The following is a 26591-nucleotide window of genomic DNA, read 5'->3' as shown; positions in this document are numbered from 1 at the left end:
AAATATATGATAGCACAGTATCAACTAACACATTTTCACAGCTCTTGTGACAAAAGTTATAGCTATACTTGGTATAATGTTATGGTTACTGTTCTCCGAAGTCGATTAACAACGACCTCTCCATCAGAAGCACTTCTAGGTATCCTACACTGGATATTGGTGTCTAGAGATCCTACAATGGGTAGAATTTCCTAAGTGATAAGAGAAACAGAGGTGAAATGGGTCGTCTGTTATTCACAATAAGCCCCTTGCAACTACACCTGAGTTTCTGTTACTAAGTAGACTTTTGGAAAGCCCCTAAAGGATGGGTGAGGTTCAGAGAGCTTCTGGATTGGTCAGCATGTGGAGGTACTGGCTGGGTGGCATGTGCAGAGGGCACAGAAGCTCTATGCCTCATCCCACATACCTTGCCCTATGCATCTCTTCTATCTGGCTGCTCCTGAGTTATATTGGACAAGTCATCTGCTCCTTCTTGACCTTGGTTTTCTCATCTTTCATAATAAACTGGGTATTTAGTAAGTAAAACATCTTCCTAAGTTCTGTGAGCTGCTCTAACAAATTAATTGAACTCATGGCGGGGGGTGGTGGGAACCTCCAATCTGTAGCTGGTTGGTCACAAGCACAGGTTATAATCTGGACTTAAAATTGACAATGGAAATGAGGGCAAGGAGTGCAGTCTTGTGGGACTGAACTCTTAACCTGTGAGATCTGATGCTATCTCTAGGTAGATAGTGCCAGAATTGAGTTAAATTGTAGGGCACCCAGCTGGGGTTGCAGAATTGCTTGGTGTGGGAAAAACTACCAGACATTTCTTGATCAGAAGTGCCAGAAGTTAAGTACTGTTGGAGTAGAGTAGAGGAGACTTATACAGGAGTATTTTTCCTGTATAAGGACTCATTAAGATTACTCAGTAAATATTAGGTTTACTATTTATGTTATTATTATTGTCGTTGTATACAATATAAATTAGTAAATACAATATAGAGTCCAGATTTTTAAGAGGTTAATGCTACTGTCTTCATTATAGTAAACTGGGTTAAAAATACTGGCTATATTTTACTGTTTTTTTTATATGATCTCTTTTCACAAGTTGGTAATGGGAAAAAAGGGGAGAAGATTAATATATTATTATGATTAAAGATAAAAAGATATAATGTAAGACCAATATATCTGATTCTAGTCTACCCATATCTTGAAGCCAGTGTCCTATTTTGTTGTTTACCTTTTCAAAAAGTTTCCTTCTAATTCTCTTATCTGACTCTGTTAAAAATATGTACTGATGATGCAAATGAAAAATGATTAATTTCTTTGAAATGTATAAATTATAGCATTACTGGCATGACATTCAAATGTAAAGACTGGAATATGTATAATCAGAATATTTGGTCAATTTTTTTTTTTTTTTTTTTTTGCGGTACACAGGCCTCTCACTGTTGTGGCCTCTCGGGCCCAGCCGCTCCGCGGCATGTGGGATCTTCCCGGACCGGGGCACAAACCCGTGTCCCCTACATCGGCATGCGGACTCTCAACGACTGCGCCACCAGGGAAGCCCTGGTCAAATTATTTTTCACTGTCTTCCCTTAAATATAGAAGTAACGAATACTTCTTAAATACAACATTTAGATTATGTTTATTTATTAGACCATAATGAACCATTCTGGGACTGCCATGCATTGTGGTTTTAACATCCCTTTTAGGTCTTCCTTGTTTGTTTAATACCACCACATAGACAAACCATACTGACCCAAACTCCTATCCTCTCTCCCTTTATGGCATATATCTTTAGTGCTAACTTCACCCCTAACTAAACTTTATATTCTCCACCTTATTTTACCTTTCTACTTTTTACTTATTTACCTATTCTTATTTTAATATTTGTAAGTCATTTAAAATAATTCTTGTAAATAGGATAAACAATGTAAATCATTTGTTCCTGGTCCTATGTACAAATAGATCCCAGTTATTCTTTACAGCATGAAAGCTCAGATTGAGTAAGTAGGTAAATTCTCCTTTCAGTTTGTTCAAATGGTAGTCAATGATCGAAGGTGTCACATCCAGTAAATTGACACTAAAATTCTACTTTCCTCACCTATAATCTCACAGGGAGTTCTCCACAGATGTGTTTGATTAAGGAAGCCATAATGAAAGACTACCCGCATTGAAAAAAATAAAATAAAATTCCATATAAAATACATTTTTAAAAATCCTAAAAAGCAAAATCTAGAATGAATCCATATCTCTCACTAAAGTGAAATTGCTGTCTTTTACTGAAGATATCTTTATCCTTCATTACTTTTAATTTCTGAAACACTCAAATTTTAAGAAAGAACGGTATAGTTCTAGAAGGTAGCAAAAATCTAGTGCCTAAAGGTATATAATATATATATATATTTTCTATACTACATATATTTTTCTATACTATTGATATATATAAAATATGTATTTTCTATACTATATATAGTACATATATATTTTAAAATACTAGTCTACAGTATTTTTCCACAGGCCCTCTTTTAAAGCACTAAGAAATAACATTTATGAAAATTCAATTCTGATAACACATTATGGAAAGGACATCTGTAGTAATCATTACAAATTTTAAAATTGAAAATTATCAAATTATAGAATATCATGAAATTAACTTGTTGAATATTAGAACAATAACTCCTTAAATTATTCTGAAGAGATGTTTGGTCATTAACTTTAAGGAAAAATAGAGTCTATGTGCACTAAATTTAAATATAACCCAATGTCTTGGGTTTAATTACAATAACAAATATACATAAAAAACCTTTAGTTTCAAACATGAAATTGTATGATGTAAAAAATATAAACATTTTTCACTCAATTCTTTTTCATTGTCATTGTGATAAAATACCTTCAAAGGAAATATGGAGCTTTAAACTTACCACGCCAAAAGAGTGTTACCATTTGAAACAGAAAGCAGAGAACCCCATTATATATAATTGAAATTGCAGAGGAAATTGAGGTAGACAGAATGTAATTACCCAAATTAGAATTTGGACAGCAAACACATTTATACTGTATGCCCCATAAGCCAGGGTCATGACTGTTTAAACATTCTATACCATTCCTAGGATATTACTATAACTCAATATATGTGACAATAATAAAAGAGCTAGCATCTATGACCTTTTGCAAAATAATGTGAAGCCATTACTGAACATAAATCCAGTATGTGTGTCTAATGTGTGTGTATATATATATATATATATACATGTATATATGTATGTATGTATGTATTGTGTGTTTGTATTACTGTGCATGGAACTCAATAAGATTTTTCATCTTTATTTTACCTTATGTACACATATGTGCATGCACATATACATGTATATAGGTATTAAATCCATACATATAAATATATAATATCTACATATATATACATACTTATATATATGCAAGACTGAAGTGAACAAGCATAATTTATTTTAAATGAAGTATTCTTATTGTAGGTGTTCTAACTTTATCAGACACAGTTTCCTATGATTTGGGACTAGAAATAAATAACTTAGTTTGCCTTGATGATCATCCTATCATCAACTCTTCCTAAAATATACCCTCTCAAGGCTGGTTGGAAGGTTAGAGAGTATATTAAATCTAGAGATATATTCAATAAAATAAATTATTTGTCTAAAATTTGTACATTTTAAAACTGAAGTTTCCTTTTTTTTTTCTTTAAAGAAATAATTCCAATTTGAGGTGATGCAGATATTTCCAGTCTGGGTATTACTGGCCAGGGGTGGGTGGAAAAACACTCTCAAACTGACAGAATTTGACTTAGTGATGTGGTTTTCACACACAATACAAGGGCCCCTGTGTAAACCCACTCTTCAGATGAGCAAGCTGGTCTATACTAGTGAATGTTTACACAGAAATGTTTTCTCTGCTGAAATTGAAATTAAATTACCACTTTCCTGGTTAAAGAGGTTTTAGTTAGTGAAGATACAGACACCTAAATGGAGAAATTTAAGTTAAATGCTTAGCTTCATATGGGGTTATATACATAAGAAAATAAATTGTTCCCTTACTTCTCAGAGAGTCCATTTTAAAACGTTGAGGGATATTTTCTGAAAGCATTTAATTTGACAAAGGAGAAATTCATTAAAAACTCTACCTTGGAAAACAATAATATGGGCCAAATTTTGAAAAAAATAAGTTTTATGTTTATTCTAAAACATAATCAATTATTTAACCTTGATTACATTTAGGCTAGACTGATGATTTATTTCAATTACTGAGATATAAAACCTTAAAGTTGAATACAGTTCTGGAGACTCTAATTACGTTAGTATTAAAAATGCCATATTAATAGATGAGAAGATATGTTACATTAAAGGCCTTCTGTTATGTCCTTGGAGGGGTAAATAAAATTAATTACATTTCTACTGGGAGAAAGTTTAATATGGTAGGAAATGTGTACAGAAAAATATCACTAAGGATCGAGTGCTTGAGCAAAGATTAAAAAAAAAAAAATTACCAGCACAGTATCTGTAAGCGTATGCTTACTACTAGCTATTCCAAGTGTGTTGAAGTAGACGGCAAAAATCTCCATCTGGGGTCCACATGACCACTTCATGTGTGGGCAAGAAAATTATGCTTTCTTTTATCCCAAACACTCTTATTATTTTGGCTCCATGCTCTATGTTATTGCTAACTGTAAGTATTTTTGATTCATAATGTACTGTACGTAAAATATACATCCTGAAGACTACATAGGAAATCCGTGGAAAGTTTTGTATGGCTTTTTGAAGTCTATTCTTTGAAGAAACTCTATTAACTGAAATAAACTTATTTATGAAAGAAGGGATTTTTTGGATTCTTTTACTTTAGACATATTTGAATGACTAAACATATCATTTCCTCACCGAAAGGCCAGCAGTTTAAAAATAGCTAAATATTTATTAGCACTGGTATACTGTCATTTAGTACATCAGACAAACTTAAACAGTTAGATTCCTCCCATTAATTGGCAATAAGGAAGGCATTTAGGCAGAATAATTTTTAAAAGGCCTAGGTCATTTGCATCTAAGTTTTCATTAAGGTGTATACACCTTAATATGTGTATATTAATGTGTGTAATATATACATATTTGAGTATTTCTAATCAATTTGATTTGTGTAGTAAGTTTAAAATCTTAAATTGCTAGAAAAATTTCAATACCATGGTTCAGTCAATCTCAAGAATGGATTAAGCTGGAATAGTATGAATTTGGGAAAAATAGATAACTGAGCCTTCCACGTTCCTTTCTCCCAGACTGTGAAAAAGTCCTACCTGTATGTTAGTCAGAAGGGTCTCTATGGAAGACAATCCATCAGGAAACAGAAAAGGAGATGGGAATCCTGGAGGTAGTGGTTGTCCGTGCCCAGTTAGAGAAAGTTTGTCAAGGCTGTCTCTTGCAGTTGGTGTGGAAAGCGGGGTCTCATCTGTATGTGATTGAAACAAAAATATAGAACAAGTTACGCTTGTCTGTTTTTATTAGACCTCAGTAATGGCTTCCCTAGTGGTTTCCAGAACATTTATTGCAAATTGGTTCCTGCTATCAGGAGAAAATGCTTTCTGCTGAATTTTCTTTAATGAAAAAGCTGTGGAGATACAACAAGATAACATTAATGAGTAACTTTATAAGCCTCTTAAATGCAGTCTCTAATGAGACTGAGTTTACAGTGCCATAGAATCTTTTTAAAACAAATATTATCTCATATATAGTTGTGATAATATATTCAGGCTGACTTTATGGGCACCTTCCCAATTATCTCATTTTAGTTTGTTCTGTTCGGATTGACAATAGGGTATTTCTAGAGCTTCATATAGGAGAAATGCTATGTATATTAGTGTCTCTTTCTCAATTAACCCTTCCTATATATCAATGATTTGTTCAAATATATTCTTAAGGAATCTACAAGTGAATATACAATTAAAACCTTTAATTCCACGACTAAAATAAAAACTGGAATCAAATATATTCTTTCTCAATTATAATTGAATAATTCAATATCATGATAACTAAAGATCTAATTCTTTTGGCCCTGAATACCTCTCACCTCATATTGAAAAACTAGTTTTTTAAACATGAAAAAGGGGTCTAAAGAAAGGGTAATAATATACAACTCTCAAAACATTTCAAAAATCAAATATAAAACCTTCTAAGATAAATTAACCTTTACTTTGCTTATTGAACATTCTCCAACATTGTAAGCAACTTAGAATAATGCCCAGATACAAATTCTTTTTACTCTCACGGTGAAATCTTCTTATTCAGTTCTTTATTATTTAAACATTTTAAAATAGATACTTATTATGGTTTATTTTAGTCTATTATATCACAGAGAAAATTTTATTCAGGGCGGGATTCTCAATTTTGTAAATATTTTCATATTTCACCCCAGGAAAATTAGAGCAATATATTTGCACAGTCCTGATAATATCTCTTAATTTTGCAAGTGGCTAAAAACTTCAGCACACTTACCTTTATGCTTATAATTTGATTCCACTGTTCTCCTGAATCATTTCTTTATTTTTCATTACAACACCTAACCACACAACACCTTTTCCAATTCCCTCTCTCTGGGGCAGAAATATTCTGGAAGTTGCCGCACTTCTCTGTCTCTGACTAATGTCAGGACAAGTTAAATTCATCTCCCTCACCTTTCCACATTTCTAGTTAATGAACCAAAAGGGAAGAAAGGCTGGGGAGGGGAGTGACGGATACAAGGCCTTCTGTTAACTACCCTGCTCTCATACACACTCACTCATTCCTTAGCAGTTTCTCTTTGCACTCCCTCCTCTGTTAACTTACTGACAGATGATCTGAGGCAGCAGGTACTAGAAGAAGAAACAGAGTTAGCAGCCTGCGTAGGACTCATTGTGTTCTTTATTTTTTTTAATCACTCTTGTCACCAGGGTTAAAGAAAGCCTGCAGTGCAGGGGCAGGGCTACTATGTGGCTAATATGATCAAGGTGATCTTGGACACCATTTACCTAGCTGTCATAAATTACTCCTCCAGACCAAGGCTGCTAGCGTTTTCTCACGATAGCTCTGCAAAGGCGCTTGTTAAACATCTATGTGCATGTGAAATTGTTTAAGAATAAAGAGCTATATTTTTTGATCAGCATCACCTTAGCTGTCACATGCTAAAGAAAGTGTGGCTTAATAGATCATGGGGATAATAATTGCTTGTCTCTTGAAGAAAGGCATAGAACCAGACGACCACCTGAGTTTGCTTTCAGCATTAGAGTCTATGACTCCACAATTCTTAAAGGTTGTCCAAGCAAAAAGCATCAAATGTATGTATACACACACACACACACATTTGATTATAAGTTCCATAATTCCCATGACTACTTGACTTAACCAATACATTTATGCTTGACTACGTTTGGCTATTGTGTGAGTTAATCCATTAATCACTCATGATATATACATTTATATATGTATTTACTTAATATTACCAATATCTACTTAAACAATGTACTAGAAACTGGAGAAGTGATGTTAAAAAATACAACTTGCAAGTCTTAAGAGCTCATCTAGACCCTAGTGACAGATTCCAATTATAAAGTAGCTAATTCTTATAGTTAGTAAAACATTTTGTCTTCCATCATTATTCTGTTAGCTACTCCAATTTTTTCCCAATGTAGGATTAAAATTGTTCCTTGTTTATGTGTAGGAATATGTGGGGCATGTGTGTGAATGTCATTTTTTTTTTTTTTCTGCAGTTGCTTCAGTGGAATGCTCATCTTTGCCCTTACGGCTTCAGGTAAGTGTGAACAGACTATCATGTAGTATGGTATTATGTGATTAGATTCATTTATTTATCATTTTATATGGTTGAGATACTGTATTAAGCCACTTTCACTCAATCAAATTTAGGGCACAATGACAGCTATAAAGAAATGAAAAAAGAGTGATTCTTAAGATCAATAAACATATTTGAAAAGGAGACAAATAAATTAATCAAAGATCGAACAAAACAAAAATATTCCTTTGGCTTCAAGACCCTACTGTCTGAGAAAAAGTTGTCATCTTGTGGCAATTAACATCATAGAAAGTCTCAGTCTTCCTACAAAGATAGTAAAATTGGGAACACAGTTATTCCTTTTGAAATAAAAGTGACCTTTGATATCCTAAATGTCTTAAGAAGATTAAAGCAAAAGTTTGAGAAGCCAGACAACGTGGAAGAGTGTTTTGACATCACATAATCTCCACTGACTTCAAACAATGAATGATGATGAAGCACAAATTCACAAAACACCTATTGCAGCTTGATATATCTGTACATTTTAAAAAGTTTTATCTTTAAAAGAAAGTTAGCTTGTCAGATGCTATTCTCGTTGAATTATTATGGCATTTTACAATGTAATCTCTGTTTTTTGTTCTTTGATACCATGCTTTTAAATAATTGTAAACTTATGGAGAAGTTGCAAGAATTGAACAAAGAATCCCTATATACTTCTGTAGTGTATTGAATGGTAGCCCCCTGACCCCCACTATAAGTCCATGTCCAATCCCTGGATCCCAGTAATTCTAGCTTATTTGGAAAGAGGGTTTTTGCAGGTGTGATTAAGTTAAGGATCTTGAGATGAGATCATCCTGATGTAGGATAGGCCCTAAATCCAACGACAAGTGCCCTTATAAGAGAAAGGCAGAGGGAAATTTGAGACACAGAAGAGGGCCACAGAGAAGAGGAGGAGGCAAAGTGGAGATGGAGACAAAGATTGGAATTTGGGGGCCATAGTCAAGGAATGTTGACAACCACCAGAAGCTAGAAGAGGTAAAGAACAGTTTCTCCTTTTTCGTCTCTTGGAGGGAGCTCATCATGCTGATACCTTGATTTTAGACCCCTGGTCTCCAGAACTATGAGAAAATAAATTTCTATTGTTTTATTGTGGTAATTTAAAATGAATTTCTATTGTTTTATTGCGGTAATTTATTAAACCAGACCTTGGAAACAAATTTAATTCCTTCCTCAAATTGTTTAAATTGTTTACATTTTGCCATATTTGGTCTTTAATTATTTCTCTGTCTCTGTCCGTCTCTTGCTCTGTGCATGTGTATGTATGTCTGAACCATCTTCCCTCTTTAATCTTTAAGACTTCACTGCATATTTCATAAGTACAAGGGCATACTTTTTCATAATCACAGTATAAAATCAGAAAGAATAACATATATAGAATACTATTGTTCAACCAAGAGTCCATATTCCAATTCCATTACCTGAGACGTTTTACTATAAAGAACTTAATTAATAAATAAGTATTTTAATTTACTTGACAAGTACTGGGGAAGTATTTTCTCTGAGCAGGTGGCAGGTATATAGTAGCCTACAGGATGGCCTCTGATGATTCCTCCCTGCTGTTATTCACATCCCGTATAGAACCTTTCCCTTAGTCTGAGTTAGACCTAACAAACAGAATAAAGCAAATGTGATAGGATGTCACCTCCAGGATTCAGCTGTAGAAAGTCTGTTTCCATCTCTCTCTCTCTCCCTTTCCTTATATTTCCTGCCATGGAGGAACCAGCTGTAATGTCATGAGACAGCCCTGCTCAGGGACAAAGGACAAGAGACAGGGCTGCCAAAAACCACATGAGTTGGCTTGAAAGATTCTCCGTGCCCAGTCAATCCTTTAGATGAGGCTGCAAGCCACGCTGATGGCATAACTGCAAACTCTTGAGACCTTAAACCAGAGGTATCCAGCTAAGTTGTACCCAGATTTTTGATTCACAGAAATCATGAGATTTTAAATGTATGATGGTTTAAGCCACTAAGTTTTAGTGCAATTTGTTCCACAGCTATAGATAACTAAAACTGTGCACACTACTTTCTGAATACATTGGGATGTATAATGAAAATAATTCAGTGTTCAGTTAGTAACAGCTACTTTGGACATGGGACAACTTCTTCAGGCTTCAATTTCCTCAATTTTAAAAAACTAGCAGGTTGAATGAGACAAACTCTAGTATCACTCAAATCTAAAATTACACATTCTCTATTACTCCTTATAAGAAATCATAAAAATTAGTTAAGTGGAAATTTCACTTATATTGATTGGAGGGTGATAGTGCATCAATTTGGCATCTGAATTTCAATATCTTAATTACAAATTCCAAAGAGTTATGGATATCTCGTTAACATCTGAAAAAGAATGAGTCACACAAACACGAAATTTCAGAGAAAGCTATTGATTATACTTAGGTTTACAAACTCTATTTTATAAGGAGTCAAATTATCCTGCTTCATTTTATCAAATTAGACAATCTGATAAATTCTAATAAAATTTGAAAAATTTATAAGACAGTCATTCACAACACTGAGGACTGATGCAATGATGGGTACATCTTCCTAGGAATAAAGTAAGCACTTTTGAAAGCTGCATTAACTAGGGCATAATCTTTTTAAATACTCCACAACCGTAGGGGTCAGTAGTTATGCCAATTCTCTAAAGAGTTCTTGTTGTTTTTAAAGTCCTAAGAAAGAGTGGTTATTAACTTTAAAGTATTCTTGTATTTTAATTTAGTTCTAGGGAACTACAGTGATTTTCTAAAGGAAAACAGAACAGCACATATTATAAACTAACAAATGATTTCATCTTTTGACCAGAAAAAGCTACTGATTAACATCTTAATAATTATAACAAATATAATTATGACAATTACAACAACACATAATCAATTAACATCAATTAGAACATAAAGGACAATATAAAGGGAAAGTAAAAAAGAGAAGAAAATATTTTAAAACTCCAAAATCAATAAAGTATGAAAAAATGATATTTCATTCTTTTCATCATTTCATCTCATGATTCTACTCATATTTTAAGTCACTTATCAATAAATGACTATCACTAAGATTGATGCCGCTGTAAGACAGGCTTTTTTCCATCCCATCTTATCACACATAACAATTTAGCAGGATATCCTAAGGAACAATGTTGTTTGAAAAAGTAATAAGCCTCTACTTTGAAAATGTTTTCTTTCCTGTTAATATGTTATTTTCATAACTAATCCCTTTGGGTTTGAATTATATATTCGTTTTCAAGTTTGTGTGTGTGTGTGTGTGTGTGTGTGTGTGTGTATCTTTGTCTCTGATATCTTTTATTATATCATAAGGTCCAAGTAGAAAAATACTCCCTTTTAGAAAACCATACATTCCAAGGGAATTCACATTTATTCATATTAATGTGAAGTAGATAGCAGCAGTATTAAAATGGAAAAATTTCCATATTTAATGTTTACAAGTGATCTGAAAGTTTGCATGAAACTGTTATATTTTTATACTGGTAAAGTAAAAAAAAATGTTGACAAAAATTCTGGAGAATATGGTACTGTCTATAGAGAAGTGAATAGTTATTTATAGAAATAAAAATTTTTCTTGGTCATTTTGATAAATTCCCATCACAATTGTATATAAAGTTAAGTTTACTGGTGTTTTTGGAAACTCATCAGCCACATTGTCCAATTGGAGTAGAGGCATGAATAATTTTAAAAAATTAAGTATTGGTGTTTAAAAATTTTGAAACTTACATTCAAATGTAAAACACAGTCATTTAAATTGAGCTCAGTTACACCTCAACCATGGTTCATTCCTACTCGAGACACTCTGGATTTAATTTGACAATAGGAACTAATAATTCTGATGCCACAATGTAATCTTAAATCAAAAACTGGTCACAAACTTTCATGTATCTATTCCAATTCTTATAAGATATCCAGGAATATCACAAAATAAGTCCTTTCTCATATTTTAAATTTTAAGCCCACTTTCCAAATTCTGGATTTAAAATTACTCCATTTTTTTACATAAAATCGTTACCATAATGTGATACGGTTACAGTAAAATGAGAAGTAACCCAGGCTAGATTCAGAAGGGGTGAGTTTAAGTCCTGGTTCTACCAAGTGTTAGCAAATAACTGAGCAAAGAATCCATCTGTTATGTTCTATGAGACTCATTTGGTCTATTTATTAAAATGAAGACCACAGACTGAAAGGACTGTAGTTCAAATCCAATTAGATTATGTATATGAAAGTGCTTTGTGAAATATAAAATGATAATAACTATAAAGTATTAATAATTAAGAAATAACTAAATTTATTCGAAATTTCCTATTGTAAACTTGGCTTCAATGTGCCATGGAGGGAAACCTAATATTGTACCATGAGCCATAAGCCTGTGGTTTCTATATTATTCTAATGAGCCTTGTGATGATGAAATATCATGTTGATAATAAAATTACTACTGTATATTATTACAGTTGCCGTATATAAACTAAACCTGAGTTAGTTCAGTGAACAGTTAAAATTGACTATGATAGAAATAACTTGAGAAAGGGCCAAATAGGATGAACTAGTTTACTGATTTTCTTCAGGTAGCAGGTCCTAAAGAAAATGGGTAAATTGACTTACACAAAAAGAAAATAGTACAGATTTTGGAGAAATAGACTGAAAAGCATAAGAACACTTAATTGCTTGGATATACTGGAAGCAGTATTAGAACTCTGGATTTCAAGTTTGGGTAAACAAACAAGAATATTTAATACTCAAAGGAGATCATTGTAAGTGCATGTTTGGCAGGATGATGGAGGTGTGCTAAGAAATACACCAAGCTCACAGTTCTGCCTAATTTAAGGCATAAAGTATTTATTACACACATATGCAACTATCATGGGTTGTTTACTGTTGAGAAGCTGACAAAAGTTCAGGACCACTCCTTAAGGGAAGAAATAGAACATGTATTGCAGCTCCCTAACATACGGTAAGAACAGATTGATATCTGTTGAAAGAATATGTGAATGAGATGAGATGAGGCAGAAGCTGAAATGAGAAGGATATAGACTCTGCTTACTATACCCGGGAGAATAAAACTAAAAATACTTTCTACTGGGAAACCTCTCTATTGATTACAAGGCAATTTCATAGACATTACCTTGGGTTAGGAGGAAGCCCTAGGAAGAAGATAAAAAAATACATACAGTTATAATCCTAATAAGGTTATGTGCCAAAAGATTGATTCAAATGACACCCAGTGGTTATTTAGAAAAAGAAGGGATTATACTTAGATGATGCAAGTTGACAGCAGAATGAAGAAAAATAAAATTTTCATGGCAAGGTGCATTCGAAATGGGCATTGAATACTGGGAAATATTTAAACAGGGAAGGTGAAAGGGTTGTGAGGAAACCGCACAGGGATAACAGTTCAAGGAAAACAGGGATACTAAGTGTCCTAAAGAAACTTTGTATATTTAAGGGGAAAGTGTATATTTTCTACCATTATTCTCAAAAGAGAGTCTTTAATTTCTGTCTATTCTGCATTTGTGTTTCAAAATCTATGTATGGAGGAAACACTAAATCAAGCTATACATTAATTTTAATATCTAAACTTGGCTTTGACAGCAAAATTGTCCTTTGGCCATTGAGAAGATGAAACTAAAATACTCAGGTATCTGTGCATAGATTTTTTTTCCTCCCACAAACTGGAATTTCTTGGCAAAATACAATGGTGCCACACATTAAACACACACACACACACACACACACACACACACTGATTTAACTTTTAAACATTTTGGGTGGCTTTCACCCCTGCTTGTCTCTTAAAGTCTTAAGCTGTAAGTATTTATGAAGGAGCTGGTGTAGCTTATGCCGAAAAAACCCACTTAATTGCCCTTTCTGTCTTTTCCATGACCCTGTAGGTTTAACCTCACTGCTGATACTGCAAGTGAATATGGGAAAGCATTTATTGAAATCTGCATAACAGACACGGTTATATTTCCTAGGTTGATGTTTTGCATATCTGCACAGTAGGGCCATTAAGCGTTCTAAGAGCACAACGGAAACAATCATAACATTTGTTTTTAGATGACTGACTCAGGACATGTACACCAGGCTTTATATAGAAACTGTTTTTGTTTTATTAAGGGGCTGTTTGCCTGTTAGTGATAACATCATTAAAAATAAATGAAAGGGGGCTGGTAGAATGCTTCCCAAAAGCAGAAACCTAATTAAAGGTGGTATGCCTGCTAGGAGGCTTTTTTCAGGACTCAGAAATAGAACAAGGTTAGTTCTTTCTCATTTTATAAGGCCGAAAGAAGACCTCACAGTAAAATATCACTTCTGATCTAACTTTCTATTTCTGTGTACTTTAATAATCTACTTTACAGCTTGTGCTTGCCCATAGAAAGTGAACTAGTTTTGTTCCTACAGATAGCTTCTTCATCATGTCATACCTCATGAAAAGAAAATCAGCTCAAACAAAAAAGCCACTCTTCTTTTAAAGCAAATTGTATAGGTTGTAATATATGCAGTTGTAGTAGCTGAAATAATGCACACACAAACATTTCATAGCCTTAAAAGACCACTTTTGAGAGTCTGAGTTAATGGTAAAAATAACATTTCCAAATCATGGTTTATAATTTCAGAAAGAAAAAAAAGTAGACCCTTTCATTTTAAGGGGTGGAGTTACTCTAATTTCATGGATGGTGGAAAAAGCAGGAAACTGCATTGCCTTGATAACTCTGCCCTTATTGTGCTGTGACCTTGGCCAATTTACTTAAATTTTCATGTGCCAAAAATGAGTTTCTGAAATGTGCTTTGAGAATTTTCAGGGGGTGGGGAGAGAATTTGTCACATAAATCCAAGGCCTTTTCAAAATTAATATTCCTTGAGAAGTAAAGAGAAAATGACGAGGAACACTGGGCACCCTCATGGTGTGCCATGGCTTGATATTCTGCTCTCTCTTGTTACCTCTGCCCACTTCTATTTCATTTATGAGTCTCCTAACCCAAAATGAATCTTATTGCTAAGTGAATATAACAGAACAAAATTCTCAAATTATTCCCCTGAAATATTGAATAGTTCTGGCATTGTGGATTCCTTAAACCCTGATTTGCACATGGACTAAAATTACCATGAAGTTACGAAAGTGTGAGATATCTTTGGAAATTGTTTGGTACACATATTTCATTTTTCAGACAAAACAAGTTCAAAAGTGATTGACCCTAAAAACTATCACTTTATTTATTTAACAATAAAGACTTTTTTCCCCCACAAAAAAAGGATTTTATTTGGAGGAAATACAGGGAAAAAGAACATTTTGACTCCAAGGATATGCATACCCACAAACACATGTACACATAGGACAATCTGTGAAATGTGAAACCTGGCAGGATATTTAATAAATATTAAGGGATTTTAGGAATGATAATATGATTATGATTTAGGGAAAAGAGTCCCTATCTTTAAGAGATACACACTAGAAATAAATAAAGAAACATCAACTGATTAAATAAAATATGTTTGGGACCGGCTTCAGAACTCTCTGGGGGAAAGGAGGAGTTGGATGGGAGAATTTATGAAGCAAGACTGGGCTTGAGACGATCACTGTTAAAGCTGAATGATGGGTAGGTATATGGGGGGTTCATTATCCTTTTCTAATTTTATGCACGTTTGAGAGTTTCTATAATAAAAAGTTTTTAACATAAGAGTAATGTCAGTCAGGGCTTCCTTGGTGGCGCAGTGGTTGAGAGTCCGCCTGCCGATGCAGGGGACACGGGTTCGTGCCCCGGTCCGGGAAGATCCTACATGCCGCGGAGCGGCTGGGCCCGTGAGCCATGGCCGCTGAGGCTGCGCGTCCGGAGCCTGGGCTCCGCAACGGGAGAGGCCACAGCAGTGAGAGGCCCGCGTACCGCAAAAAAAAAAAAAAAAGTAAGGTCAGTTAGGAAAGATTCAACTCATTCTTCTTTCAAAAAGTCAGAGGTATTGGTATGATAAAGATTATCACCAGTATCATCAAAATAACTAGCATATACAGAGTGCTTCCTATGCGTGCAAAGCATTGTTCTGAGCACTTTGCATGCATTAACTCATTTAATCCTCACAATAGTTGTTAGATTGTTACTAGTGTTATCCTCATTTTACACTTGAGTAGAGAGAGGTAAAAATGAGTTAATTAACTTGCCAAGATAACTGGGCTAGTAAGGAGAGGAGCCGGGTTTGAACCCAAGTAGTCTTGCTCTAGAGCCTATGTTCTTTAAACATCCAAGGAGTAAAATGTAAGATATTTATCAGAATTTTAAAAAGGTATTTGATATGTGTGCTCAGATATGTACAAGTAACATACACTCAAAAAAAGAAAATAATTCTACAGTTATTTTATCTCAGAGTAGAAAGAAAACTTAGAGATTTTCTATTTCACTCATTTTTAAGCAAGGTCTGACTTATTCCCTGGAAATCCACCTAATGGTCACCCTAGGCAGCCAAGATTCCCCCAAATTGACAACTTCCACTGTCACATTTATGATTATTCATGTTTGAAGCAAAGATATCTTAGAACTGAAATTACAGATTCTCCATATATGGGACCAGAGAACTCCAACCATGAGTATAACAGACCTTTAACACCAACCCTAACTTTAAGTAGCTCACCAAGGTAAATTTCTGTAAATTTCACTCCAATCCTTTTCCTAATGCCACCATACAAACAAGGTCTATACTCTCCTTGTGAGAAATATTTAACCATGAAAGTGTCACTTTTAAATTGACACATGCATTTCATGAGGTAAAAAAATCAAGGCGTACTTAAAGATTCTTCAAACAAACAAAAAAACATTATTGTCCAAGAGATTTACTTCAGAAGGAGCAGGTGCCATGCCTTACCCATTGATCAGCTACAATCAGTCCTTGGCTATTGTCCCAAATTGTCTTCTGCACTTGTTCCAATTTAGCTTCTCCTGAATTTCATCATCATGCGACCCTAGCCATGATATTGCCTCACTTTCCACCACAAAAACTTTATCTAGATTTCTAAGTCATTCTTTCTCTAGCAGACCCAACCCTCTCCTGACTCCATCAGTGTCACTCCATCCTCGTACCGGGAACTTTCATAGTTCTTGGTGACCACTCTACTCTGATAAGATACCATGCACCAAGCTACTGGGACACTGCCCTAATCTAGACATCAGCATGCTGATCTAGATAAATTAATTTCTGTTAATTTACTAAGCACAAGAACTCCTTCCAAGCCACAGGTGTGTTCTAATAGGTCCCTTCACTCTCACCTCCCTTGCCAAACCATTCTGAGACCGAGAGCATGGCACGTGAACGTACAAAGTCTCCTGAGATGATACTTACAAGCTCTATCTACACCTTCAGTTTCAATGGCTTGAACCAATTCATTTTTCCCCTCCCATTCATAAAAACTAATTACTATCTTACCAAGATTATTTCAGATGATCAAATTCATTGACAATTATAATCAAACATACTTCTTTACAGGTTTGTTTCCTTAGGTGTGTTTAACATGAAATAAAGGAGAAAGAAGGAATTCTGGCCATCTTGTTTATCTGTGTAACCTCAATGCCTCAATGCATGTTATACATTTTTGGTATTGACTGGTTGAATATCTGATGCAATTTATTTCCGAAACTAGTTAATTTGTTAAGTCCTTTGTTCTTATATTAATAAAGATGCATTTCTGCTGAGGTTACATTTTAAATTAGTTGGATCTGAACAAATGAAAAGGTATACAATAAAAAATGCTTTCAGTTTGGATTGTCTTTTGAGAAATGTGAACCTAGCATGTAAAAATTATTTATGATATTTAAAGTTCTAAATTTTAAAATTCCAATTAAAAAAATTAATATATTTGTAGCTACCCTGTGCAGAAAAGGGACTAGTAAGCATGGGTAGAAAACGGTAAGATCTGATTCATGTACCTAAAAGTGCTGTTGGCTGCTTTGGAAAATAGTAAATTTGTCATGACAGAGACTGTCCATGCAAAGTTAAGAAGCACCCTGTCAGGAATATTATAGAAACTATTCCCTGGAAATTGATAGGACGTTAAACTTGATAGGACATTTATAACCCTTTTACCTATTGAGATTTTATGACTTCTTCCTTTAAAAGTAACTGCTTTCTAACATAGTCATATACAAGTGCAAAGGAGAGCACTAATTTTTAGGATTTAGGGAAATATAAAAAGTTAAGAGTGTATGTTTATATCATTGTCAGCATTCTTCCCTTGCGAGAAGGGGATTCTTGAACAGCACAGCTGCTATTTTGCAACTCTCAGAGCATAAAAGCATAATGCAAATTCCTGGACCTTTACTATAGAAAGTTTGAAAAAATTGATTTCCAATTTATAACCACTTGCTCTTTGTAGCAAAGAAAAAAGATGACATTGTCAAAATTATAAAATTGTTGTTCCTAGCTTTTTAATGTGTTATGTTTAAGAGAAAAACAGCTGTTGGCTCAAGAAAAGGTCAGAAATTGGACACAGAAATGAGACATCTTGCATAAGTTTTCCTTTACTACCTGTTTTTAATTTAATTTGAAAAACTGCTTGAAAAGTGAAAATTACTTTAAAAATTCAAATTAAAAAAAACCATCAAGCAATGGTTTCCTATCAAAGTATTTCCTGTTATCTTCTACTTTATATCCTATATGTCTAATTGCATGGATGCCTCAGATTCACTTTGAGGATTCTTTTTTTCAAATCATGAAGACTGTATTCATTCAAGTTAGATGAATCTTAGCCAGAAAGAGAACATGTGTTATGGGAACTGAGGAAGGGTGGTGCGGCTGAGACCCACCTAGTGTGAGGAGAGTGGCTAGTGTAGACATCAGAGAAGTAAGGGGGCAAGAATCACAAGAGCTCTGGACACAAGGTTGTGGTCCATGGTGTTTGGGAGCAGATTGTCTGTGGCTGATCATCTTGCAGAAAAGGCACATTCTTTCTAATCACATACATCTCATGAGAATGTAGAACTATTTTATCCTACCATCCTACTATTCATTCCTCTGACATGTTTTGTTCAATTCAAATCAAGCTGGCATTATTGCTACCCTATATTTTCTTGTATATTTATTTATGGTTTCTCTCCTCTAATTAAAATGCAAGCTGCTCAAGGACAAAATTCCTCTCTGTATTGATGATACTGTGTCCCCTATACCTTGAGCAGTGCCTTGCACTTACTAGGCTCTCAATATATATGTGTATAGTAAATAAAAAAATGTTTCAAAATATTTCAAAATGAAATAAATTAATCTTTCAGGCTATTTTTGTGCATTTTGTTTTACTCAGAAATTTCAAATTTGGAGCATATATATTGGTTAAAGAATCTTCTTAACAGCACATTAAGAAAGATTTAGATAAATTCTATTACTATGGGTAAAATAACCCTATAAGATCTAATGTTTCTGAAGGAAATTCAAAGAAAACTATATTATATGTATGTATATATGCATATAAATGACTATATACACATATGAACATAGCTATATAACTACCTAGGTACACACAGGTATTCAGGTGTGTAGAACTCTTCTATTGATATATTTAGTTAGTCAATAACTATTCTATGTTTAGATTATTAATTTACTTTAAAAACTCTCACCAAAGGCTTTAGGCAATTAAGTAATAAGTTTATTTGACATAATAAATTATCCTTCATTACTTATTCTTCCTTCCTATATAGTAAGATTTCACAAGAATGAGGAATCCAGTTAGAAACTGGAAGTTTTACTGCTATTGTCTATATTACTAACACTTTCTGTCCCATATACTTTAAGATTAACATATGTAGCATATGTATTGAAATTATAAGTAGCATATGTATTGAAACATAATTTCATAAATGACAATACTGTTGGAAAATTTGAAAACAATTAAAATCTTCAGCCTTATTAGAAAGTGCTTCACATTTGAACAAGCAAACCAAACGTGCAGGTTTTACTCCTACACTCTTGACAAACATGAAAAAACTCTCACTGCCCTTTAATGTTATTTTATATTAGAAAAACTATCATAACTACTATCATAACTATCTTTATATTTGAAGAACTATCATAATAAAGATAAGTTAAAATGTTATATTTATACGAATTTTCAAAACTCACAGGTAACTCTTTTAAGATTCTGATATAGACCCTACCTACCTTGGCCCAGGTTAGCAGTTACAGGAAGAATTTATATTAGTCTCTTCCTTTTGGTTGGGAATCATCAAATATAATGTCCTCATTGTTTCTCTTATCATGTATTCTAAAAATCTATTCCCTAACTTTTAGTGTATAGCACACAAATTCTCCACAGAGATTTGAATACAGTGCCTAGGATAACAACAGCTTCAAAAAGTCATGATATTCTAAAGGGAGATATTTCCTTCACAAACAAAATTACTTTCACAACGGCTAAATTTCATCAGAGAGATTTTGGGTAACTAAAGTAACCCTGAAATATGAATATATTTCATTTTGCCAAATGGTTCAGTTGACAAATCATCCAAATTAGAAGTTAGTCTTTCTAGAAATATTTATAGATGAATAACAAATTCAATGTAATACAGTATATGCACTCTAACAAAGCTAAGAGGAGAGGAATATTGCAGCAAGTAAGGACATTTAGTTCATTCTTGGACTTCCTGGAAGAGGAGAAATCCAGTTCAGAATGAAGGATAATCAGGATACAAGCCTTAAGGCATGGCTAAAATCTTAGTATATGGTGAGGAGAAATAATTTTTTTAAAAAGATAATTTATTGTCTCAAAATTTATATCAAAGCTTTAGACTCTCCCTCTACTTTAGATTTGGTCCTTCAAGTGTTAATATATTTTCCTCTATCATCTATTAATTATTAACAATTAAACATTTAAAAAAGAACTTATCTATATCTTTACTGAAATCTCTTCATCTTATTCCCACATTTCCCTGATAGTCAAAGAAATGAGGTTAAATTGAAAGAATGTTTTCCTGGAGCGCCCATGCCAGTCCTAGTGATTACCATCCTGTTTTCTAAGAAATTCCTTTAAAGAATGAGTTTAGAATCCTCAGGGTCACTATCAAGCTTATGTGAAATAAGCTTCTATCCATTTTTCAAAAGAATCATAACTGCATTAGCTTGTTTACGCATCAATCGGCTCTCTTGTCTGTGGACCAGCAAATTCAGCTGTAAATTTAATCCAAACATTTTAAAGCATCATTCATGTGGCCTGCATTCATTTAGAATAGCCAAGACTTTTCTTCCCATCTCTTCTTCATCTTGGGCTTCATCTGTCTTGAGCTCTCATGCTGCTTACTATCACTATTTTTATTTTCTCTTAGAAAGATAATGAAAACAAAAGAATAACTTTTACTTCTTTGTATTGTTTCAGTTGAGTGCCATATAGACTTAAAGATAGAATGTGCTAAAAATTATATTGTTACTTGATTACTTGGCTGTAATTTGAATTTATCTCCATCCTGAATGTAGACTTTCAAATTTAGGGGGGAAGGTTGGCTTACATTTTCTCTAAGCATTTCAATCTGGATTCTAGCATTTCAAAAATAATAATAATAATGATAATATCAAGTAAGTCATTCTCTTCTGTCTCAGTTTTACTAAATAATTAGGGTATCGCTCGGACAATTGTGCTCTCTCTGAATAGACTTTCTCCCCCTTTATTGAATACTTCTAGCTGTATATAGCCATTTTGTAATATAACCCACCTAATCTAAAAAAGAAAATCTCCCTTGATACCATCCTTCCCTCCAATTACTGTCCCAGTTTTCATATCCCTTTTCAAGTGTTGGCTAAACTCTGTAATCTCACCTTCTCCCCAAGATATAATCTTGAGCCCACTCTAGTCAGTATTTTATTCCTACCTTCCTAATAAAATGACTTTTATCAAAATTAGCTGTGTTGCCCATATTGCCATATCCAATAGTCAATTCTCAGACCTCCCTGTACTTGACTTATCAGCAGCCCTTGATGGGTTGATCATTCCTTCATTCTTGAAACCCTTTCTTCACTTGGTTTCCAGGACACCATTCTCTCTTCTTCTCCCAGAACCTCAATAGCAGCTTCTTAGTCTCTTTATTGCTTTTCCTTTTCATCTAATCTTTTCAAGCTCAAAACATTACATGGTACCTTCTGACCTTTTTCCTTTGCTATACTCATTCCTCATGATCTCATTCAGACCCATGCCTTTAAATACCATCTATATGCTGATGGCTCCAAAATTTATATCTTTAGCTCAGACCTTTTGCCTGATCTGCCCTCATCTCCGGACTCACATCTTCCCATGGGATAGCTAATAGGCATCTTGAAACTCACATGTTCAAAAACCGACCACTTAATTGCCCAATTCCACAGCTGCTCCTTCTATCATCTTATTAATCTCAGTCCCATTCCATTCACTTTCTTCTCAGAGTCAACTAAAATGATGAGTTTGTAGTGTTTCATTTTAGTTTATATAGCTATAAATAATATATAGAAATATAGATCTGGATATATTCCTATTTGTGTGAGACCATGAGTAACCTTTAACACACTTTTGGGCTAATCCTACATAAATAACATCATACTATTAATATCTTTTTCCAACTTTTATTATGTTTTTCAGACTTATCTAAATTGGTTCATATAGATATATTTATTCATTTGAGGTGCTGTATGGAATTAGATTATACAACTACACTCTGTTTTATTTATTCATTCTTCCATTGCAGCATTCAGTTAGTTCCAAAATATTTGCTATTATAAGCAATGTTGCAGTAAAATGCTTTTATTTTATCTACACACTAGACCTTTGAATGCATTATTTTATGTGATTCTCACACAAAAAAAATCTTGCATAGTATTATCCTTTTTTCACCATAAAAGAAACTGAATCTTACAGAGACGAAATAATTTTCCTAAAGTTGCATAGTAAGGACACAGCTAGAATGTGAAATCACATTTTATGCCATTTCATCACTTAGGGTTTTTTACTACTGCATACCTTACCTGGTTCTATATCCCATGAAGTCCTCATAGGAATAATGCTAATAGTAACAGGGAACAATGAGAGAGGCCCATTACCAGTCCTAATCCTTGCTTCAATGAGAATTCTAGAAAATCACGAGTGGGCAATGAGAGTATGAGAATATGGAAGAAATATGAGTATAGTGGTGGCAGCCCATTTAGAAAACTCCTATTTAAGTCCTTGTTATCAACAGGCGTTCCAATCCTAGAGATGCTGGCAAGAATTTCATAGGAATTGGTGACTAAACTGTGTAATAAAAAAGAAGTCAAAGTCAAATAGAAAGCCTTAGTTTGTGTGCTTGAGAGGCAGGAAAAAGTAGTGACATTAACCAAACTGATAAAATTGGAAAGAAGACTCCAGGATGTAGCAAGGTATAGGGTGGAGGGAATATAAGGGCTTGATGACACTCCTGTTGAGATAAACATTTGTTTTACTTACCAAAGACTTTGAGCTGAAAATTTCTACTTGCTTTCTAAATAAAGATTGAGAAACAAAAAACAAGGCCAAAAAATAAAAGGAAGAAAACTTGTTGGCTCCTTATACACCCAGATCTAGAATTGTAATAATTACCTTCTCTTCTTTCCTTTGCCTCCACGCACATGCCATTTAGCTCCAAACCAGAGATTCAAATGTCAGTAATCATTTAAGGCAATGATTAGTATCAGCTGAAGGAGTAATATAAGGCATATCAAGCTAAGAGATTAAACAAACAAAAACTCAGTATGAATTTGTCTTTACTGATCTGCTGTGGCCCTCAGTACTGCTTCTAGTAATCGTATTCCTGCCTTGTTTTCCTACAGGGTTTATTCTTAATATTATAATTGGGGCCAATCCCATGCCAGAACCTGTGCTTTGGTTCCACACTCAATATTTCAGTTTCCCTTGGCTTAGGGTTCTTACATTTTCTATCTTATCATTTTTGGTTTTGGAAATCTGACACAGAAACTAATTCTCTATGGTCAAGTGTTCCCCAATACGTGTACACATTTGTTTTTCAGAATCCACTAATGCCTATTGCTTACAGGCCTTCACTTGCTACATACCACCTGCAAGAAATTCTTGCCACCTGTCTGCTTGGCATCCTGACTACTGCCTAGCTTTCTGTGCATCATATTCCTCATACTTACAATTTTTTTGAATTTAGAATCCTATGATTTTCCATTTGGTTTAGAACATGAATTAATGAGCATCCATTAAGTCAAAGGAGAAAAGTAATGGCATAGAGAAAGAAGCTCTGATCTCCCTCTAGAGAATCAGGAGGGAAACTAACACAGGAGAAAGGAAAAATTCCAAAACAGAGAGGGAAAAATCAAATGGCAACTATGAGGACTGTGTAAAGACCACTGAAGTTGACAGGAAATATAAATATTCAGTCTAATAGACCAATAAAGTCCAAAGATTTGGATAATTTTGTTCTCTGACAAACTTTTCTTGGATTTCAAAATATGAATAAACTCAATCCAATGATACCAGATCCTGAACTTATCAAAATCCTGTATGAATAAGTGTTTTCATATGTAAATTGGCCATAAAGAATTGCAAAGAACAACTTGAAATATAATTTCAGATGTATCCACATTTGCCAAACAGTTGTGTTTCTGAATTGATTCTTATAAGCCTTTTGTTGTTTCAATTATAAAAACCCAATTATAGGAACCCACAGAAGAAGCATTATGCCTTTAAAGAAAAGCTAGAAAAGTAATCTTTTTTTTAAGGATTATACGTGTAAAAAAACACACACACACAAAAACAGAAACATAGATGCTTTGCAAAATAAAGTGAGAAAATGATTAGTGGAAATGGCTAGATTCAAAAAAAGTATAAGAAATAGAACACTACAAAGAAATATGCACAGACTTTGGAAGTATATACAGTAATTGGAACCATCTGCTAACAAGTACAGGTACTACAAGACCTGTTTCAACGACTAAATTAGACTCATTTGTTATTAGCAGTATATATTTGCATTCAATTAATGTCCTAAAATCCTTTAAAAGTATGCTCTCTTAAGTGGGTTAAACATGTTCATTGTTATCTTGTTTATACTAATAATTGGCTGAGCAAATCTTTTCTTCACATCTAGTACAAAGGTAAACTTTATCAAGCCCAAGCTGAATTATCATAAATTCCATATTAGCAGAAACAAAATTAATGAGGTTTGATTGTACCAAGAAAATTGTTTTTGCCATTTGTTTAATTTCACCTGCTTGTATAATAACAAAAAATTCAAATGATGGAAGGGGTAGATAATTCAGTATTTGCAAAAATATCCATAGAAGCAAGGCAAACTTTCAGAAACTCTAATTTAGTGCTATATTTATTTGTTTAGGTTCAGTGTATAATATGATGTTAAGTGTATTACTGTACCATGCTATTATGGAACAGATGTTAAATGCAATGTAAAAATGTCAGGGGTAAATGATTGATGATCCTCTTTGCCATTTCAAAGTAAACCATGATTATTTATATGCTCTGGACATTGCTTGAAAGCATCATATTAAATCTAAACAATTGATCCATTTTCAAGGGTTTTTGTATAATGTATTATTTATGTGTTTTTTATTCTTTTGTGAAAATGCTCCAGTATAAGGAAGTATTTAGAGTCTCAAGGGCTCCACCCAGTCCATATGGTAGATTTGTTCTCTGTGTAATACTTACCTTTTCCCTCTAGGCCCATATGGCAAGTCCATAGGCTGCCCAGGCCCCTCTGGCCTCCACAGAGGCCATATGGCAAGTTCAGTGAGCACTCATTTACCTTGTATTAATATTTTATCTTCCTCAGACAGAAAAAAAGATCAGATTAAGTAAAATCAGCCCTTGAAAATGGTTTAGCCATATAATCAATACTGAGTGTCAATGTGGTATGAGATATGGGTTCTGTTATTTCATTTATATTAAAAATAGCAAATCCATTTGAATAATTTATCAAATAATTTCATAAGCTCTTTTGATCGCTTGATATACATTGACAGAGTAATATTTAATTATGCTAATCAACTAGGCAATATTAACACATAATACTATAAACTTATAAAGTTTAGAACTGGTTTAAACATATAGGCTTTGATATATCCAGAGATAAGACTGAATCTAAATTATAATCTATATTACCATAGTAATTGCTCTAAAATTAATTCATTGTTATAACATTTGCAACTATAAGCTAAACTTTGCTGTCAACTTAAAGTGATTAAGAAACCCTCAGCACTCTATTTACAGTTAGAATTTATATCAAAAATATGGAATACATTAAAATACTACATTTCTTCATCTTCTACTGCCACTACAAATTCATATAAAGTTACCAAACAAATGAACGTCATGGGGTGATTTAACTTACTGTAAATTCATTCAGTTGATAAAATTACTATTTTTATAACTTCATTAAATTTCGAGCTATAGATATTATCTCTATGTTTCCTCTTTAACACTGATAGAATTGATATATATATATATATATATATGTGCCTGATAATATATTTCATAATCAAATTACTGTTCCAAGCACTTAACAAGTCTTCCAGAATATGCCACAAAAACACGCATATCCTTTATGCTAGTCACAGTAATATGTGTATATTTTTCATCTCCTTCAATAATAAAGTACTTATCTCATTTTTTAAAACATCTTCACTGTTAATAACCTGAGCTCAGTTATTCAAAATGAACAAAAACAACAACGTAGCTTATGGCAATTTACTTTTGTTAGACCTTAGAATTTTTGCCAGCTTATGAATAAAATCTGATGTGAGAATGTTTAAAAATGGGAGTTTGTGCTTTGCTGCTTGGTCCTTTCT

General features: G+C 33.6%; 1 protein-coding gene across 2 annotated transcripts in view; it reads right to left on the bottom strand.

The window, feature by feature from the left end:
- Positions 1–26591, bottom strand: part of DACH1 (dachshund family transcription factor 1) — a 414258-nt gene that overhangs the window by 47513 nt on the left and 340154 nt on the right. For both annotated transcript variants that reach the window (XM_029209969.1, XM_029209970.1), the window contains one exon: positions 5297–5448. In XM_029209969.1, coding sequence (XP_029065802.1) covers positions 5297–5448 — 152 coding nt within the window. The remainder of the gene's footprint in view (positions 1–5296; positions 5449–26591) is intronic.

This window comes from Monodon monoceros, unplaced genomic scaffold (genome assembly GCF_005190385.1).
Source record: "Monodon monoceros isolate NGI ecotype Baffin Bay Population unplaced genomic scaffold, NGI_Narwhal_1 Super_Scaffold_8, whole genome shotgun sequence".
NCBI lineage: Eukaryota > Metazoa > Chordata > Mammalia > Artiodactyla > Monodontidae > Monodon > Monodon monoceros.
This window is presented reverse-complemented; position numbering and strand designations above follow the sequence as displayed.